The 19,699-nt window shown below is 34.8% G+C and overlaps 2 protein-coding genes across 10 annotated transcripts; one reads left to right on the forward strand and one right to left on the reverse strand.

Moving 5' to 3' along the window:
* Positions 1 to 873: 873 nt before the first annotated feature.
* LOC127795034 (probable pectinesterase 53) lies at positions 874 to 18,181 on the reverse strand. 5 transcript variants are annotated; one of them, XM_052326448.1, is made up of 8 exons: positions 17,405 to 17,540; positions 15,799 to 15,880; positions 14,148 to 14,319; positions 4,127 to 4,489; positions 3,818 to 4,007; positions 3,022 to 3,228; positions 2,648 to 2,883; positions 874 to 1,557 (listed from the first exon to the last, which is right to left on the reverse strand). In XM_052326448.1, exons 4-8 carry the CDS (start codon positions 4,357 to 4,359, stop codon positions 1,410 to 1,412), a joined length of 1,014 nt encoding a protein of 337 aa, XP_052182408.1. In that variant the 5' UTR covers positions 4,360 to 4,489; positions 14,148 to 14,319; positions 15,799 to 15,880; positions 17,405 to 17,540; the 3' UTR covers positions 874 to 1,409. The 5 variants fall into 5 exon arrangements, with proteins under 5 accessions (XP_052182408.1, XP_052182405.1, XP_052182404.1 ...); XM_052326445.1 differs by lacking the exons at positions 14,148 to 14,319; positions 15,799 to 15,880 and adding an exon at positions 17,733 to 18,181 and having other exon boundaries at positions 17,405 to 17,544; XM_052326444.1 differs by lacking the exons at positions 14,148 to 14,319; positions 15,799 to 15,880 and adding an exon at positions 17,733 to 18,172 and having other exon boundaries at positions 17,405 to 17,597.
* Positions 6,536 to 16,399, forward strand: LOC127795033 (arginine--tRNA ligase, chloroplastic/mitochondrial-like). Of its 5 annotated transcripts, none has more exons than XM_052326441.1 (18): positions 6,536 to 6,702; positions 7,832 to 7,906; positions 8,047 to 8,183; positions 8,267 to 8,342; positions 8,476 to 8,577; positions 8,661 to 8,876; positions 10,227 to 10,307; positions 10,961 to 11,044; positions 11,275 to 11,379; positions 11,679 to 11,857; positions 12,190 to 12,274; positions 12,370 to 12,556; positions 13,084 to 13,153; positions 14,366 to 14,435; positions 14,799 to 14,888; positions 15,663 to 15,731; positions 15,840 to 15,938; positions 16,124 to 16,399. In XM_052326441.1, the coding sequence occupies exons 2-18, from the start codon at positions 7,898 to 7,900 to the stop codon at positions 16,232 to 16,234; spliced, it is 1,770 nt and encodes a 589-aa protein (XP_052182401.1). In that variant the 5' UTR covers positions 6,536 to 6,702; positions 7,832 to 7,897; the 3' UTR covers positions 16,235 to 16,399. The 5 variants fall into 5 exon arrangements, 4 of the variants coding, with proteins under 4 accessions (XP_052182401.1, XP_052182400.1, XP_052182399.1 ...); XM_052326440.1 differs by having other exon boundaries at positions 7,836 to 7,906; XM_052326439.1 differs by having other exon boundaries at positions 6,538 to 6,713.
* Positions 18,182 to 19,699: the final 1,518 nt, after the last annotated feature.

Below are 19,699 nucleotides of genomic sequence, written 5' to 3' on the forward strand. Positions count from 1 at the left end.
AGTTGGGCCCATTTGCGATATGATATACTTCCAAGAATATACAGACAGTCGAAGGCTTTACCATTTACCATAAAACATATACATTATATGAATTCGTTTTAGTTTTAACTTTTTAAATATTTACCCGATAGATCTTTTTAGTTCTTTATTTTCAATTTTTCTTTTTTGCTGAAGAACGAAAACTTAATTTGTTTGATATAACTATAGTTTTTTTTTTTTTCTTTCCTCTCCTTTATCCTCTCTGTCCCCAGCAACTTTCTAAGTGCTGGAGGGGTCCTCCCTCCCACTATTGTGTGTATCTTTATTTTTCTCAAAATAATTTGTATTCATTCACTGTTAATTAAAATAATTAAAACTAATACAACAACAATCTAAGAAGGCAACGGTACCTAACGGAGTTCAGCAGGGCATGATTGTATTTTCAGGGCCCAACTTTGTGCTACTGAACCTCTACCCGGCCCTTTTAAGGCCCAGATATGATGTTGAAGGCCGTCAGCTTCTCCCATCATTGTTCTACAGGGTGTTTGTGAAATGCTGGGCCTAAGCGTAGCCCAGTTAAGGCCCAACTATCAGGATTGGAAGATGGAGTGATTTTGAAATATCTTATAAATCCCATATCAGTTTGAAATTTAAATTAAATACATAATATAATTGAATGTTGTTGACTTGACTATTAGCTTCATAGTAGTAGAAGCCAGAAGGCAAGGCTTTCACCTTCTCTTGAGTTAGTGTAGGATATTATTTATATATATATAACGTAACTTGGAATGTGAATAAATTTATTATTTTTAACTATTATTTACTCTTACTAAAAATTGTTATAGCATTAATGAAAATTAATTTTAAAATTCATCAAAATCACAAAATGTGCAATCAGTGAATTTCTTTATTGAACAATGCAATATAGAAATAAATACATTATTAGGTATAACAACAAATGTGTGCTTTACCATATTTATTGAGACTTGGCCCAACCATCTATCTATCTATCTATAATAAATGCCAACGAGCAAAGACCTACAATCATTTGAGGCTTCAAACGCTGCTATTTGCTATTTGGTGACACCAACACCTACAGATATCATTTTCCGGCGACCACCGTCGTGCCGGCGATATCTTAAGCAGAGCAAGGAGTAGTTTTGAGGGAGGTGGGCTTTTAAATTCGTTTGGCTTTATCAAATCAGGAATCTTATTACGGATAATGATAATTATACCGGAGGGGGAGTACTAATTGGGCAGCAGCAGCTGCTGACGGCGCATAAAAAAGTCTCAAGGATCCATCCATCCTTGCATGGGTTATTATATATGCTTATTGACTGTTTGCGTTGCCTCCTCCTCAGCTGCCCAATTCGGACTAATTTCGATGAATTAATGCATCATCATTTCACTGATGTTCACGTCCTATTTTACTACAATTTGATCCATTCAGCGCCATCAACGAAGCTAAGTGAAATAAAAGGCTTGGCTTCCTCGTCGGTGAGCTCTCTTGACCACGACACTCTTCCTGCAAAACGTGCCCCTGGCCCTGTGCACTTGTACTGTCCATAGAACACGGTCCTGCCACCAAAATTAACCATATATTATATTATATAATTTATCACAACCATATACATTTGATTTCACTTTAATTGGGTACTTACTCTGGGTAATTAAGTAACAACCGCAACAATATATTAAGATTTTATTTTATTATGTATACTCATTCATATCATTTATTTTATTTATGATTTTTTTTTTAAATCTTACTCTACCCTTTCTACTAAATTCTTTTTCATTCCATTTAACTTCTTCTAACTTCTTTATATGAGAATTAAACCATCTTAATTGTGTCTCTTATATCTTGTTTATTTGAAATAATATATGAATAAAATTTTAATGAAAGCTGATTTAATTTGTAAATATTTATTTATTGTGAAAAAAGAAAATCCATCATCAAAAGTGGATCATAAATAAGGAAAGACCATTGGCACAATATTTTACATAAAGTTTGATAATATTTTTCTAAAATTAGCAAGGTGGAGTGGAGAATATGCAGCCATGGGAAGGTGGGGGGCCAGTGTTCTTTTTTGGCATGCCCTGGCCCCTGCTGATTCCTTGGCCAATGGCCACCTCAGAAATATTGTATTATAACCTCACTTAAGTCAATATTAATCAAAAAAACATATTTGCTTAATAAACTATCCTATCTATGTGAGGTTATATTATCACAAATTGTCCTCCTCTCAAATCCCAAATTGATTACTCTTAAAACACTCTCCTCCTCACTCACAATCAATTAGTAGTGGTTTTAATTTGATTTGATATAATACTGTTGAGTCCTATTAGAATTCAATAATAATAGACTTAAAATCTCCCTTATAAACTATTGATGGTTAAAACACCCTATTTAGTTTTTATTTCCAAAATGGTAAAAACAGAACAAAGTTTATTTTTTAACTCCAAAAAGGACAAAAAAAAAAAACTGTACCTAAAAACTCTATCAAACAACTTCTTAATATTATTTGTCCTTCCACAGAGCTTAATCGTTCAGAGAAACCAACATAAAAATCTAGATACCTGTCTCTACTAGTGTTCCATCAATATCAGTATGTTGAATCCACATGCATATATATATATAGAGAGAGAGAGAGAGAGAGAGAGAGCTTACAATTCTCTGTTGGGATCACCCCAGTTATGCCAGCCTTGAGGGATGATGATGTTGTCCATATAGGTGTAGGCAAAGACAACCCTGGAGAAGGGACCCCATGCCCGCCCCAGATACAGGGCCCCCGACCCCGTCACCTTGCACCGCACAAACGAGAACCCCGATTCTTCCAGCAGGCTCTTCCTCCCCTGCGCCGTCACCGCCCCCGTCACCCGCGCTATCGCGTGTACCTGGCACCCCTGTAAATTGTTGAATCGTTAAAGACTTTTTTTTTTTTTTGGTCTAAAAGATTAAACTCATAAGTTTTGAGATTGTGTTAAGGGAAGGGAAGGGAAGGGAAGGGAAGGAGAAGAAGGAAGAATCAAGTGAGGCAAAACCTCGAACAGAGAGAGGGCATTGCCAAAGATGAAATCGACAGAGCCCTCGATGTAGCAATCCTTGTAGTAATGCCTGCCCACATGATCGTACAGTGTATCCTGTGCTCCCAGGAATCTACAACCCACAAACGCTGCTGTATCCGCTGATATTCTGAACGCCACTGCTTGCGCCCCCATTGCTCCTGGTGCTGGAAGTGGCGTTGTGTTCTGTACATCATTTCAATTTTTTAGCAAATATTATACGTTTTCCAATTTTTCAAACCATAAGACTATCAGTATAATATAATTTGGTCAATAAAAGTTCACATGACATTAGGAGAATAAGTTGAATAAAACAAAGATGCATACAAATAAAAGCTTAAGGGTTTTATGAAAAATATGGTTATATTTAAAAATATATAATTGACGAATTAAAAATTATGTGCATGAGATTTAGATTTTATTTATTATTGTAAAATTCTTAGAAAAAGTTATGTGTATGGAATAAAGTTTCATGTGAATATAAGATTAATAAAGTTTTTTTGTAAATAAGTTGATTATATATTTAATAATAATAAAAATAAAATAGAAATAGAAGAAGACATAAATTGATAAAAAGAATTATTAGGCACGAGATGGATTATAAAAGATACGACAATTAATGAACAAAAGATAATTTGAGAGTTAAAAAGTAATTAATTTAGTCAATTGTATATAATAAATATTTAAGAGTCACATGATATGGTAATAATGCTAATCTTGTTGGCTGTTGCCGTGGAGAGAGGAGAGATCGAGCGAGGAGAGACATTGAAGGAACCTTGAAAGTGATGTTCTTGGCGATGAAATATGGAGCGTTCACAGCAAAAGTTGCAGAAGCAAATGTCCCCAGTGGCTTCCCATTTGGCCCCCTCGTCATGGCCGTATCTCCCCATTGAACTATCGTCTTCTCTGCTCCTGCTCCTTGTACGGTCACAAACGACTTCAACGGAGGTATACTGACCTTCTCCCTGTAAAACCCACATCTGGATTATATATATATGTATATCATTCTAAGAATCACAACCAACAAAAATCACTAAATTGCTCCACTCGGAGCTTAAGCTTAAATCATCAATGTCACGCGTACGAGTAAACTCCGGCGTGAACCTTGATGACGACTCTGAAGAGATTGACGAAAGGGAGGGAATCAATGGCGGCCTGGATGGTGGTGAAGTCTCCGGCGGCCGGATTCTTGTCAACGGTGAGGGTGTAGGAGGGGGAGAGCTTGTTCTTGGCGGTTCTGAAGAGGGAGTGCTTGAGGCTGCCCACGAACCTCACCCATTTCAGGAACTGTTGCTCTGATAACTGCACTTGTGTCATGTTTTCTGTTAGCTCCTTCCCTGAAGTTCTTCCCGGCCTAATGCCCTTGCTGTGGCCAAGTGTTTCGCTTGCATTTTGAAGCACTAGAATCAGAATGATAGTAGTACTACTACTACTACCCAGAATGTGTCTGAAATTAGACATATGAATGAATTTGAGAATAGGGTAAGAATTAGGGGAATGCTGTGCAATTCAACTAGCTATAGCTTCACACACACACATATATATACAGAGAGAGAGAGAGAGAGAGAGAGATTCATTTATCTCATACGGTCACAAGTAACAATGATTGTCTAATGTGATTAAAGTCGATTGAATATCGTACAAGTATTTCCCCCTTCTTTTGATTAGTTTCACACATTTTTATTCTAAGATAAGAAAAGACCATTTTGCTAAGAAAAAAAACACAAGTGAGTGACCGCGCGTTATCCAAACAATCAGATTCAGGACTGCTCTGCTCCTCCTTGACACCAGTTGTAGTTGAAGGTGAGTGATGCATTTTTGTGGAAGACATTATCAAAATAAATTCTTTTATTTATAAAAGTATTCATATAAATTTGTGAGAGTATTAAGAGGGTATCGTCCAAACAGTTTAAATAAAAAAGGTAGGAAGGGATGACATGGAAAGGGGCGTCACGGGTGCTTCCTCCACTAACATGTGTGGAGATGAAATTGAGGGCACCACACCAACCAAAGGGGGATTCCCAAGGAAGAAACTGTTTCTGGTCACAGAGTTGTTAGTTTCTAAGATGGATTTGAGCTTTTGCCTTTTGGTCTGGTTATTGTTGGTGCCCGTGAATGGAGTTACAATATTCCACTGCATGTTGTACCCATCCGTTTGGCAGCTATAATTGGCTTCAAACGATTGTACTTTCCATCGTAAGCGTTACATGTTTAGACTGGAACACCGAAAGGCTGCTATCAGGTCCGTCCATCTGCGATCGTGTGGTGGAGTCTGACATGCATGATGGCCTGATGGAAACGACAAGAGGAAGAATCGTCGCACCAGATAATAATCTACATGCAGCCAAATGAAATGCCACTGAATATTGGTGTTGTGCCATAACTTTTATTTATTTATTTATATCTTCTAAACAAAAAGGAGATAAAAAAAAGAAGAAGAAGCTAATTTCGGAAAATAAGAACACGAAAGACTAAAATGGCAAGAGTGGTAGCATCTTATATTTCTCATCATTTGAGTGTTTCTTTCCTGCTTGAGGAGAAAATAATAATAATGAAGACTTTGTATTATTTTGAATTTATTATCAGATTTGACATGATTATTTAAAATAAAAATTGAATATATCATTTAATAATGTTATTTGTAACACCCCTTGTAATGCATTATAATTGCATCCACTAACAACACAAAAATGTAGCTCCCATGGACATAAGCTAGTAGTTGAGACCGTACATATATTGGTTCCAAAAAGTCATGAATTTTAACCGCTATATTACTAGTCACAGGTCCCGTGTTCGAATCTCGCTATTTGGTTCCATGATTAACCTCTCCTACAGAAATCTTGAAACTGAACTGCGAGGGACTTTAAGGTGAAAAATTTTACATTTTCATCTAAAAACACAAAAATGTGATGCATTACTCAATTATGAGTAAATTAAAGCCCGACCGGACTGAGGACTGTGGCATGAGAAACTGGCAATTAAAGCTAAGAGGAATTTGGGAGGATGAGAAATGGGCTTTAATCATCCTAAATAGATCTATTGGGCTTCATGAAATTGATCCAAAGAATTGAGAATTTGAATTGTGCGTAAAAGAACAGGTCCAAATATTTTAAGGTGAGCCTAATAGGCTTACTAGGCCCAAATTATTTAAAAAGATAGATAGATTGGGCTTAATTTAAGCCCACATGGAAATCGAAGGGGTTCGGGTGCAACAGCCTCTCAGCATGTTTCTTAGTTAATTTTTAACTTTAATATTAAATATTACATATTTATTGAAGTAGTGATCCACTACTTCTGCATCTCAAATGAGAGGCATATTTGAAGGTGGATCTGGATATTAGGAACAAACGATCAACATTCCGACCCGACCCTGAAGTGTTTGCAGGCAGCGTGGGCATTATGCTGATGTGTCAGCGAGTCATTGGGCTATAGACAGCCGTAACACAACGTGGAGGTGGAGAACGGCACTAATAAGTAATAACCAATGCCCCGGACGGAAACCCTAGTGTAACGAGCACAGAGCAAAAGGGGTTTCAATAAAGAAGATGAATGGCACATTGGCCCTTTTACTTCCGCCAGTTTCTCCTTCTCCCCAATTTCTCTCTCTAAATTTCAGTCGCCTTCCTCTCTTTTATTCTCCACCTTCTCTCTCTACAGCCCGTAAGCCAAAAGTCTCTGAAGCTCCCTATTTGCTTTGTTTTGAAGCGATAATTTCTCTTATTTCCTGTTTCTGTTCTTCATTTTCGTTGTACTGGAATGTGCTTATCCATGTGATATACCCGTAGTTGAATATGTATATATGATTGCTGTGGCTCAGATTGAGATTTCGGGTATTTGGCTATTGAGTGTGTTTTGGTTTCTGTTGTTGAAGTGTTTCACTTTCTCATTCTTGCTTTCACATTAAACGTGCTGGCTCATATTGAAATCTTGTATCTTTTCGATTTGTTATTCCCCGTTGTTTATCATCTGCTGGATTTGTTTAGTTAGAATTTTGTTATGTTTAAAGAAGTTTCTAGAAGTTGAAGCTATGCTTGGAACTAGAATATCTCGAAGCAAAAGAAGGAAGATGAAATAGGAAAACAGGATGAACAGACTGTAGCTTACAATATGTTTGGATTGAAGTGAAGGAATGCAGAAACTATAGAAAGAGGTGAAGGGAAAGGAAGGAAAATAAAGGGGTTTTATCGTTTTCTTTTTGGGGTTAGAGGAGGGGAAGTAAGAAAATGTCTTATTTGGTTGGAAGGAAATTATAATAAAAAGTGAAATGATCGAGGTAAATAGACAATATATAATTAAAATTTTGTAACATATCATTTAGGATATAGTTGATATTTAAAAAATAAATAAATGAATACTTACTTTCCCTTCATTTACTCTTAAAACTAGAAAGAAATGAAGGGAAAGGAAAATGCTTAAGAAATTATCCAAACAACCCAATCACTTATTTTTTCCTCCAAACCTCAATCCAAATGGAATGTAAGGTTGTTAGCTCTTTGATTGGATGAAAATATCAGAAAAAAATGCACACATATTTGTAAAAAATGGTCCAAGTGTATTGCTTGAAGTATATATTTTTGAAGTGGCACTCAAACTTTGCTTGAAAGGACAACTCCTACTTAATGATTTATCTATTCATTACTGTGATAATTTCTGCATGTACATGTTATGAATAGGACATTGCATCTCTATAGTTTTGGATATCAATTTTTGTTCTTTCATGCACTCTTACTTGTTAGGAACAAACTCTTTAAGTACTTTTGTAATTTTGTTCAATCATTGTGAAACTTAGACAGATATTCTGAGGGCAACGTCTAGAAGGTTATTATCAGCTACAAAAGTGCAGACAATATCGATAATGGCAGCTGTAAGTAATTTTGAAATATTTATATACATACATACATAAACATGTGCATTTGTCTATGCATGTATGTGCATACTGTGTAAAGTTGCTGTCAGTTTATTTGCTAACCAAGTTAATTTTTGGCATAATGACCTTTTGTATAGCAAGAGGAAAATGTTGGAAATCTGAAGCAACAGCTAGCAAAATTATTTGAAGCATCTCTTAGAGCAACAGTCCCTGGTGAGGTGGATGTAGCGCCTCTGATTGCGGCATGCAATCCGAGATTTGGCGATTACCAATGGTATTTCTTGGTTGCATATATTTGCTGAAGAATTTCCTTTGTCCCCTTTCTAGCAGCTAAATTGGGAATTTATTCTGGTGCAGCAACAATGCCATGAGCTTATGGACAAAAATAAAAGGCAAGGGTTCAGAATTCACAGGCCCCCAACCAATTGGACGGGTACCAATACAGATGTTTCCTAATAGTCCTAGTTGTACTTTTTGTTTGTAGGAAATTAGTTATTATCTACATTCTTCTTTGTGTGAGTTAAATTGGGACATTAAGCCATATTTTACCTTTTCTCTTTGTCAAGGCCCTTATGAAAAATTTACCTGCGTCGGAAATGATAGAATCATGCACTATAGCGGGACCTGGGTTTGTGAATGTTGTGTTATCAAAGCAATGGATAGCAAAGGTATCATAAAATAATAGAATGATGATATGTATTTTACATGGTGTCTGAATATGGATTTCTAAACTTTGTTCCTGTTACTGCAGAGCATTGAGAAGATGCTAATAAATGGTATTGAGACATGGGCACCAAAACTTCAAGTCAAAAGAGCAGTGGTTGATTTTTCTTCACCCAACATTGCTAAAGAAATGCATGTTGGCCACTTAAGATCTACTATTATTGGAGACACTCTTGCACGTATGCTGGAGTTTTCAAATGTTGAGGTTCTACGGAGAAACCATGTTGGTGATTGGGGCACACAGGTGAGTATGCTCTCTCTTCTGTCTCTTTCTTTTATGTTGTCTAAAAGTCTGTATTGTGTCAAAATTATTTGATTTTGACGTGGCTTTTGTTCACAGTTTATACTCTAGGAAGCATGACTACTTCACTTAGGATGCTTTACCTGTGCTTGACACATTGAAATATCTATCGTGCCAAATATTTTTTGTATTTTGACGATGGCTTTTGTTCATTGTTTATCCCCTAGGAAGCAGGGATACTTCATTTAGGATGCTGTACCTTTGTTTGACACATATTGTACAAGTATACTCATTGGGTACCGTGGGATATGTTTTAGACATGCTAAATGGCATGCCAAATTTTTTTATTATTAACTCTGTTTTTAGACATGTCTATGACACACAAAAACATGCATGTTCATGGGTTAGACATGTCATGGACACATTTCAGAATACAATGGGCTGTTTAATAGTGTGTTTAGAATTTTTTTGGGATAAAATCTGCAAGTGCAATAAATTTTTTGGTAAAGAATAAAAAAATATAATCGAACCTAATCACAACTCCAATGAAAATAGGTATTTTTTTTTCTTTTTTTTTTTTTATGTTGCATGATGTTGATAGTATCATTATTTTGGATTTAATGGTATGTTTATATTAGAATAGCCGTATTTTTGATAGTTTTCTATATAATCATTTTTATAAAATCAAGGTATCTTCATATTGGATTAATATTATTCTTTCGTTATTTTCAGTAATTTTTGTTTTTTATGTTCATGAACACTAATAAAAAAAGGGAAAAAATATTATTCCTTTTGCCTTATCCTTGCTATATTATTTTTCTTCACAGATTGCCGTATCTCATGTCTGTTCTATATCCATTGCCGTATCTCATGTCTGTTCTATATCCGTTGCCGTATCTCATGTCTGTTCTATATCCGTTGTGACCCTATGTGTTATCAATGCTTCTTAGTTTATGCCATTCTAAATGTTCCGATTATTGTACCAGCTTTACTCATAATGTTTTTTAAATGATTGGAGAGTTATAATCTATGTAGCCAACCATGTAGTGGGATTAAAGCTTGTGACAGTGAATGATGATATTTTATTGTTTCTGGACATGAATGGTTTTGAGTTGTACAGCCAACTTAGACTTCTTAGTATGAGATAGAAGATCGAACTCTGATAGACTTGTCTTGTTACTCCACTAAGTGAAACAATTTTTCCCTGAAATTTTTTATTGTTGATATAGAAGTTGATTTTATATTGTTATGTTTTTGGTGTCTGAAATATTAAAAGGTCTATTTAGGTACTTCTAATTTTTAATTGCTTCACTATTATCCTGTGTAACCTGAAGATGATAAGTGTGTTTGCAGTTTGGCATGCTGATTGAATATCTTTTTGAGAAGTTACCAAATTTGGAAGCTGCCAGTGATCAAGCTATTGGAGATCTTGAGGTGAGTGAGAAAAAGTTTAGAGATTACATGGTTTTCTGTATTTACTCAAATGAAAATATATCCACATTGCTTGATATTGTCAAACAGTGCAACTCACTGGTTTGCTAGGGCTGCTTTGAGCAGAATACCAAATAGTCTGTAATTTTTATTGCAGACATTTATTTATTTATGCTTTTTTTTAAGTCTAGACGAGCTTGTTCCTTACCTGGTGATGAAGCTGTTGAACCTTCTTCTGCTAAGCATTGATGCATTATTTCAGGTAGAGAAATACGGTCAATGAAATTGAGTGTAACTAATTAGTCCACATGATATGAACATGTTCACTTTTTGTTCACACATGATATCACAGTGTCCCAGATAAGCCAAGTTTATTTTCGTAAATGGGATTTCAAGTCATTACTTCTCCGTTTAGTTTCCCCCCCTTCTAATTCTTTCTTAATAGCTTAATGAAATGTGGTAATATTTTTGATAGAATTCAAATATTTTCCTTTTTTATAATTATGTCTTCTTATCCGGGAGTGTTTTTATCTCAATTGCTTCGTATCTTTGTCATAGACTACTAATCAACACAGTTCAAACACTTTCCCTCCTAGGAAATCGTGAATTCAATTAAAATGAGTATAGCTATTTTAATTCAATGCTTCTCTATTTAGGCATTCTATAAGGCCTCAAAGCAAAGATTTGACAGTGATCCTCAATTCAAGGAGAGGGCACAACAGGCGGTGGTCAGTCTCCAGGTGATTTACTTTAATGGCTCAAGTACTTCTGAGATTAACTCTAGTCAATTCTGCATTCCTAGGATAACTTGCAAGCTTTTCATTTACTTTATCATCCTAGAAAAACTGGTTTGTAAAATATGAATGCTGTTTTTATTTTGGGAGACAATGTGACAAATGATATTCTCTCCTTGAGGTTTCTTTATTTCTCATAATTTTATTTTTCATTCTGTACATGACTTATGTGACAGGCTGGAGAAGAGAAGTATCGTAAGGCATGGACACAAATCTGTGAAATTAGTCGGAAAGGATATGAAAGAGTTTATCAGCGGCTAGGAATTGAGATAGAGGAAAAGGTACTTAATTGGTTGTCATATTAGCACTAAATAATGGTCCAATCTGGTCAGTGTCAATACTCAATAGATGTTTATTTAATAAATATTATCATTGTCTTGTTTTCTCTACACAAATTTATGTGCTATGCTCGAGGCAGTGAATTTGCAAGGAGTTTGAGATGCTGTCACGTGTTTCCCTTCTTATTGAATTTTATCTCCCAACATGATTAATCTCATATACAAAATTATTATTATTATTATTATTTTCAATACTGAACTTGAAGCTTAATTGCATTTATTTTGTTTTTCCTTTCTGTTAGGGAGAAAGCTTCTACAATCCATATATTCCTGGGGTTTTAGAGGAATTGAGTAAAAAGGGCTTAATTGAAGAGAGTGAAGGTGCACAGGTTATCTTTATTGAAGGGAAAAATATACCTCTTATTGTTGTTAAGAAGGATGGGGGTTTCAACTATGCTTCAACGGATCTTACTGCAATTTGGTTGGTCTCTTGAACTTTAACATTGATCACCATCATTCTCATCATTTCATTTTGTCATAGATAGTTTTCCATGTTTTATGTAGCCTATACTCTATGATATATGTATATATGTTTGACCTGCACAGTTTATATATTTTCACCCCCTGCTTTTCCTACAGAGAGTTACTTTATGTAATCTTTGCGTTCAAATTAATTAAGGGAGAAGCACTTGGTTTAACTTTCATGACTATTTTTTGTTGCATTGTAATAATATGTGAGTGTGATGTGCCTTTCATGTGTTACTCTTGCTAGAGTGAGGCATTTAAATTTAACCAGTTACTTCTAATATGCAGGTATCGTCTTAATGAAGAAAAAGCTGATTGGATAATATATGTTACTGATGTTGGACAGCGAGAGCATTTTGAAATGGTGTTCACTGTTAGTATTAATACCTTGCCTTGATTTCATGTTAGAAAGATGGGTTAATGTACTGTAACGATTTGTACTTCTTCTTTTTGTTTCCCCTTCTTCAGGCTGTAAAGCGTGCTGGTTGGTTTCCAGTGGATGAAAATATGTACCCTAAAGCTAGCCATGTTGGCTTTGGTCTTGTTCTTGGAGAAGATGGAAAACGATTTAGAACTCGTAGTACTGAAATAGTTCGACTAGTTGATTTACTTGATGAAGCTAAGAGTCGATGTAAAGCAGCTCTTGTTGAACGAGGTACCATGACAAATGATCTTTCACTTGGTTGTTTTCTTGCATGTTTTCCATGCATAAACTCATATATGAAATAGCATTGATTTTTTCTTATCAATTAATACATTCATCATTTGGTTCTAGAGGCAGGGGTTCTATATTTCTATACACAACAACAAATCAAGTCTTAATCCTACTATATGGGGTCGGCTACACAAATTTTCTTCTGGGCCTATCATTTCTGTATATGGCTTATCTTTTGTTAGGTTGTAAATTCATATCATATTATACCTAATAATCTCCCTCCAACTTTCTCTTGCTCTTCCTCTACCTCTTTTGTTAAAAACTTGTTCCATTTCACATCCATTCTCATCACAAGAGCCTCTATTGGACTTTTTCTTGCATGAGCGAACCATCATAATCATGTCTCATGCATTTTGCTTCAGAAAGAGCCATGGTGCTTCAGCTGCTATACAAAACAAAATATTTTAATTGGCTAACTTTGATGTTCTCAAGATTTGATTATGACATTTCTTTGAATCTTTCATCAGGCAAAGCTGATGAATGGACAGAGGAGGAGCTTGTGCAAACTGCTGAGGCAGTTGGTTATGGGGCTGTGAAGTAAGATTTTATCTACACATAATATTTTACTCGATAATGGTAATTTTTAATTAATGTTTTGGCTCCTGTCATTTCATGCGATGTATACATGCTGTCAGTTCATGGCTCAAGTATGGGAACTAGGACATATTTTATCCTTTGTTATAAAGCTCAAATGGTTCAATAATGTCGGTGAGAGAAGTGTGAGGAACTTTGTTTATTATTTAGTGTTTTTAGCAAGGGGGCTTTTCAAATTCTTTGTTATTTTAAATATTCTTGTGGGTAAATACATGGTCTATTATTTTGATTGTCCATGCAGATTTCACCCTAATTAACAAGTTGTTACAAGGTTTTAAGAAAAAGCATTTATATGGATGTAAAAATTGTTGCATGCAGATTTTGTTGTAACATTGTGGTTATCAATAAAATTTTGTTATGAAATGTGTAGCAGAGTTTGGTTATTTTGAGCTTGGTTAAGAAACTAGGGTTGGATTGATATTGAGATCTGGTAGGGGTCCCCATTTGTAGACAGCAGTTAAGATGACACTGATTGTCACAGGGATTTTGTATTGACTCAGTATAGTTATTTATAGGGATCAAGAAATTTGGACCTATTTCAGGAGAAAAGAAGGTTTAGGAAGATGAAGGCCTAATCAATGAAGGATCATTATTTCCAGAATTTGTATTTGGTAGAACTTTGAAGGTGAGCCTCGGTAGCAGTGGTATGATTGCTCATTTGTGACTGAAATGTCATGGGTTTGAATTGTGAAAACTTCTTTATAAAGCAATGGTAAGGCAGTAAGGCTTGTGTACAAAAATGACTCTCCCCCTACTTGCACAAAGCAGGGAGCCTCATGCACTGCTGACATAATTCATATGATATCTAGTAGAATTTTATTTTGTTTCAACAAGTTTTACACTATTTGTCTACTAGCCCTCCTTTATCTGGGTTTGGGACCGAATGTGAATAGGAATCCACTGGTGGAGGTTTTTCTTTTAGTCCCAGTAGACTTACATTTTCTTTGTAGATATAGGAGGGTATTTGGAGTTGAAACTATGGACATTTTTAATTTATTGAGCATGAACAGATTTGATTTTCCTCTTCCTCTCAGTTCTCCTTTCATCTGGTTTGTTTGTTTCTTTTTCTCCTCTTCTCCTCTGCCTGCTGTCCATCAATAAATTTTAACCTGAATAAAAATATTGTCTTTTTAAACTTTTGGTTTATCTTGGCAGGTATGCTGACCTGAAAAATAACAGATTGACCAATTACACGTTTAATTTTGATCAGATGCTTAATGATAAGGTGCATTTTCTGATTGCTCATTTGGCATTATGCTGTATGAAGTGGAATTGGGAGTTACATTTGTTGTATTGAATTATTTACTGAATATACTTACCTTATCCAGGTCCTTAGTTTTTCCCTTCCCTCATGAATAAGATCCCCCTAGACCCTAAGATCCCCCCCCTCCCCTCTCTCTAGACTGATCTGGTGATATAGTTATTTTCATCTTTGGCTTTAGCTATTATGGTTTGCTGGCTTGATAAGGTCTTAACTAAATAGTCATCGTGATTCTTGTTTCCATTTTACTTTCATGATATATTGCTGACACTGCACAGTTACTTTCATCACTGCATCCATTTCTTACTTTTACTGTCTTATGAGCAGGGAAATACTGCAGTCTATTTGCTTTATGCACACGCCAGGATATGTTCTATCATCAGGAAATCTGGTAAAGACATAGAGGAGTTGAAAAAAGTAAGATGTCTTTTATACTTGAACCACTCATTAAGTCATAACCACTTTCTTGCTTTCTGTTTTACTTTTACATTGGTTCTTAATTTCTTATGGTGGCTAGACCTTCTGTCAATAGCTGACTTTTGTTTAGTTAACTATTGCTGTAGTCCTACCTATTTTGAGAAGTTAATTGTAAACTTGGATACAATTTTTTTCTGAATCGGCATTTTACTGTGACCGCATGAACATCACACTTGGGCATTGTGTTGGCAACCATCCACTACTGTACAGGGCTTCTGGATTTTCTGTTTTACTAATAAAATATTTTTTCCCTCTCAAGTATCTACTAGCATGGATGGGAGTAAAACTATGGAGATAAACCATGGTTCTAGAATATATTTGCCAATTATAGGTTTTTATTACCATACAGGTTTGGTATAAATTATCTTAAGCTACTTTGTTATTATTGTTTTAAAACCTGTGATCAATTGAACAAATCACTACTTGTGTATTCTGACCTTTAAGCCCATGCTCTAAATTTCCAGTTCTGATTTTATGCTTGCATCGACCTTGGTTAACGGCTCTTTTCCAATGAACCACTGGGCAGTGGCAGTGGTAGTTACAATTTAATTGGCCAAGAAATAAAAAAGAAAAATCAACTATTGATATTTCATTGCTGCCCCCAAACCCCAGCCCAAGAAACCCCCTCCCCCCTGAAAAAGAACATAAAAATCTGTTCTTCTCCCTTTTTCTTGTTTCCCTGGTTTCTCATATTTGTTTATTTGATCGATTCAGACGGGGACAATAGTTTTGGGCCATCCAGATGAGCGTACATTGGGACTTCACTTACTCCAGTTTGCTGAGGTAAAAAAATGCACGTAAAATAAAGCGTTTCTTGCAATTATTCATGTCCTTAAACTACACAACTTACTTGAGATGGAATGTTTATTTAGTGATCCTTTCACATATCAGGTTGTAGAGGAATCTTGCTCCAATCTTTTGCCAAATGTTCTCTGCGAATATTTGTACAATTTATCAGAGTACTTCACAAAATTTTATTCGAATTGTCAGGTATGAGTTTTTCCTCGATCTTTCACATTCATTGCAACTATGTTCGACTTCATTGAGTTTTGTGGAACAGGGAATTGATTCACAGCTGATTACTTGGAACTGAAGATGTTCTTGGCCCAAAAACTATAGTGTAAACGTTATATCATTTTCTGGATGAGATTGATCATATTTTAAAAATTTTACAGGTGGTTGGGTCAGACGAGGAGACAAGCCGGCTCTTGATTTGTGAAGCAACTGCGGTGGTCATGAGAAAATGCTTCCATCTACTTGGTATCACACCTGTGTACAAGATATGATACTTTAGGATGAAGATTAATTGGGCACACTATTAAATATTTTGATTCTATACACAAATATCTTTAAGATATTTGATATTGTAACTTTTGCTTCACATTGTGCTGCTGGAGCCTGATATTTAGCAGAAAGAAAGTCCCGAAAATTTCAATTATGGATTGTGATTATATTGTTATATACACGAGTTTTTGGTCTTGCTTACAATGGCACTAATAGAATTACTCAAGAGTTTGCATCTAACCCTTTTGACAATGTCATTTATGCCACACAATGAGAAAGTTTATAATCAAAGAGGTAGAGAATTATTTAGTGGAAAATTCTTTTGGGCTCTGTTTGAGAGATTAATAATGGAATGAAATGAAAAGGAGTGGAATGGAAACTAAACTATTTTTTCTCCTTTGGAAGAGTTGAGAATTGAAAGGAAAATATTTCTCTTTATTTGAGGAAGTAATGGAAAAATATGAAAGGGGATGGAATGATAAATTTTCTTTCATCTATTTAAATTTTATCTATCCTCCTCCATTCGAGTGGGGCCAAAAATAACCTCTAGATGAAAATTGTGTTTCCGTCCCTTCTATTACTAATTTATTCCCTAAATAATGAAAGCCTTTTGTTATCTATTTTTATTCTATCCTCCTCTTCCCACATGCTATTAAGTATATTATGAAATATAATGACTATTAAGTATATTATGAACTATAATGAGATTGTGGAAAATATGATTATGAATCTTTGTAATTATAAGTATATTATGAAATATAATAAGATTATAGAATATATGATTATAAATCTTTGTAATTTTACTCGGTTGAAGAATTTTATTATTTACTCAATTGTAAAAGAAATATGGAGAGATCGTAGAAGATTCGTAAAATGTAATGGTAATAGTAGTCTGAAACATAAATTAAATAAGATTTTTATTCTATCCTCCTCTTACACATGCTATTTAGTTCTAATTTTTTCAATTTAGGAATCTTAATTGTTTTTCTTATTATATAGAACCAGGACATCTTGAAACAAATTTTCAAAAATAATCCACTAAATAAGTCATCTTAGACAAATCAATATCTGCAACGGGAGAGAAGACATATTTATCAAAGTGAATTCCAAAGCTCGGACACTAGAAATTCCTCTGTTCATGAAAAGAAGACTTGCAATTAGAGAAAAGATACCCTCGAACTCTTCTTTGATATGGTAGCCTTAGGACTGTGAATCCGATTATCCAATCCCCCTCCATAGCTCTTACATGCCTTCATTTTCCTTCTGCATGGCCTTCCTTTCTTTGCAAGATCTTCCAGGCTCTTCACACAACCTAAAGATGCAAATGTTTGAGACTTCCCTTGATAATACTTGGAAAGACCCCTCCTGCTCATACATCAATATGCACTTTTCAGCTTAAAATTAAGGGGAAAAAAATAGAAAACATGCAAATATATATATATTTGCAGCTATACACTTGTATGTTTGAATGTAATGGAGATTATACTACTGATCACTCACTTGATGGGGAGTTGAGCCATGAGCTCTGATAATTCATATAGAGGTCCATATGAAGGTGATGATGATGATGATGTTGCATCATCCATCACATCTGATGACATATCGGAACTTGTTGGATCTCCAGAGGAGGAAATGGAAGCTGAGTTGCTTATATCATTGCCATGTTTCATGGTCATCCATTGATGAGGATTACAAGAGTCTGCCTCTTCACTGTTCTTGAGTGCCTTGCCTTCATGAACTTGATCTGCTCCAGCCATTTTCATGGTCAAAGGCAAGGAAGAAGAAGAAGAAGAAGAAGACGACTTAGTAATATATATTTCCAGCAGGCCTAACTTGAGGGAGCATTTATGTACATGTTAAGGTTCAGTGGGTAAAGTGTAAAGAAATGGTATTATATTGAAGAAACTTGGAGGATAGGGTGTTATATTTTACAAGGTCAGAAATCCAGGATTGGAGGTGATGACTAGTTTTTGTGTTGGAAGTCCTTATCCTTGGGTTTTTGTCATTATCGTTTCCAATTCTTTTCATGGTCTCAATATCCCCACCTTTCCCAATTTACAAGGTAACGGGATAAGGTCTATAGTTTGAAGGCATCCCCATGTCTGAGTCATTACCCTTTTTCATTTTGGGGAAACTGAAGTCACTGTTTTTGGCTTCTTTGTCCCAATAAAGTAAAGACAAACATACCCATTTCCCATTTCTTTAATGTTACAAGGAACCCATAATTTTAGAAAGGCCACCCCCAACATGGATCCCTTGATTTAGCTGAACTTTAAAGTATTTAAAGCAACATTGTTTGGTGGATGTGGGCATCTTCCAGAAAGGCCAACTGGTAACTAGTTAGGTCTGCAAACCAAGAGTTCAAATTTTGTCCACACAAGCCAAAGTTCAAAAAATTTGTTGTCTCAAGTGGTGCAGTTTGGATTCCACAACATTATCATTTGTCTTTGCTTGTTTAGTTGTTCCTTTGGCAGGAATGCTATGAACTAGGAATATGCAAATATAGTATTTACATGACATCAAACCCTTGCCACTATTATCTTAGTTGTCCAACTAATTTAAAAAAAAAAAAAATCATAATGTTGGTTTGCATGATCAAAACCTATCAAATTTGTCACCCATCAAATGTTATTAGATAGGGGAAATGAAGTTTACTATAATTGTGTTTGGATAGGTGAATCATTTAGAATTTAATTGTTTGGATAAATATAATAAATGAAATGATTCAAATTCAATTATTTTAAATTTAATTTATGATTAATTATAAATTATTTTAAAAAAAGTAAAAAAAACTAATAACAAATGATATTATTGTTGTTAAAATATAACAATAAAATTTATAATTAGGAATCGCGTTTAGGTCTCTAAAAGTCTGCAAGATAAAAGATAATCAGATGACGCAAGTATCACCTACATGAACCCTCTGACAATTAAGTTAGCTTAGTTAAAAATTAGAAACATATGTAATAAAGTTTTATTAAATTTTTATTATACTTCAACCTCTATTTATAGAAATATTAGATAATAGGTGATAGAATCTCTATGTCTTTTAAAATTAAAATTATCATCTGTTTCATTATTCAAGATAAAGATTTTGAAGGTTAGTTGAGATATTTCAACCGAAATTGAAGGAGTCTTTAGAAGACTTAGACAAGAGGGTTCTTTGACTTCTTCTAATTTCTTTTTTTTATCTTTTGATTTTATTTATTCTTAAACTCAATTTTTTTTTCACAAGTGACTCATAATTCAAAACACATCATATATATATATATATATATTATGTGCACAAGCTCAAACATCTTTCACACTACACTTTGAGTAAACAATATTACAAAATACAAGAAGACTATCAAAATATGTAAGTAATACAAGGTGCGAAGCTAAAATTCGACCATAGTTAAATAAAGAGGGTTCCAAAAAAGCATGCACAATATGTGAGCTCCTCAATTAAAAGCAAGTATGCAAAC

The sequence above is a fragment of the Diospyros lotus genome, chromosome 2 (assembly GCF_014633365.1).
Source record: "Diospyros lotus cultivar Yz01 chromosome 2, ASM1463336v1, whole genome shotgun sequence".
NCBI classification, from domain to species: Eukaryota; Viridiplantae; Streptophyta; class Magnoliopsida; order Ericales; family Ebenaceae; genus Diospyros; species Diospyros lotus.

Excerpts from the sequence above, each read along its gene's own strand:
- LOC127795033 (XM_052326439.1), top strand. The coding sequence starts at position 6,588 with ATGAATGGCACATTGGCCCTTTTACTTCCGCCAGTTTCTCCTTCTCCC. Across the intron at positions 6,714-7,831 it reads CTACAGCCCGTAAGCCAAAA|ACAGATATTCTGAGGGCAAC; the intron begins GTCTCTGAAGCT and ends TGTGAAACTTAG. Across the intron at positions 15,732-15,839 it reads ACTTACTCCAGTTTGCTGAG|GTTGTAGAGGAATCTTGCTC; the intron begins GTAAAAAAATGC and ends TTCACATATCAG.
- LOC127795034 (XM_052326445.1), bottom strand. The coding sequence starts at position 17,469 with ATGGAGGGGGATTGGATAATCGGATTCACAGTCCTAAGGCTACCATAT. Across the intron at positions 4,490-17,404 it reads TATCAAAGAAGAGTTCGAGG|ACACATTCTGGGTAGTAGTA; the intron begins GTATCTTTTCTC and ends GTCTAATTTCAG. Across the intron at positions 2,884-3,021 it reads ATGCCCTCTCTCTGTTCGAG|GGGTGCCAGGTACACGCGAT; the intron begins GTTTTGCCTCAC and ends AACAATTTACAG.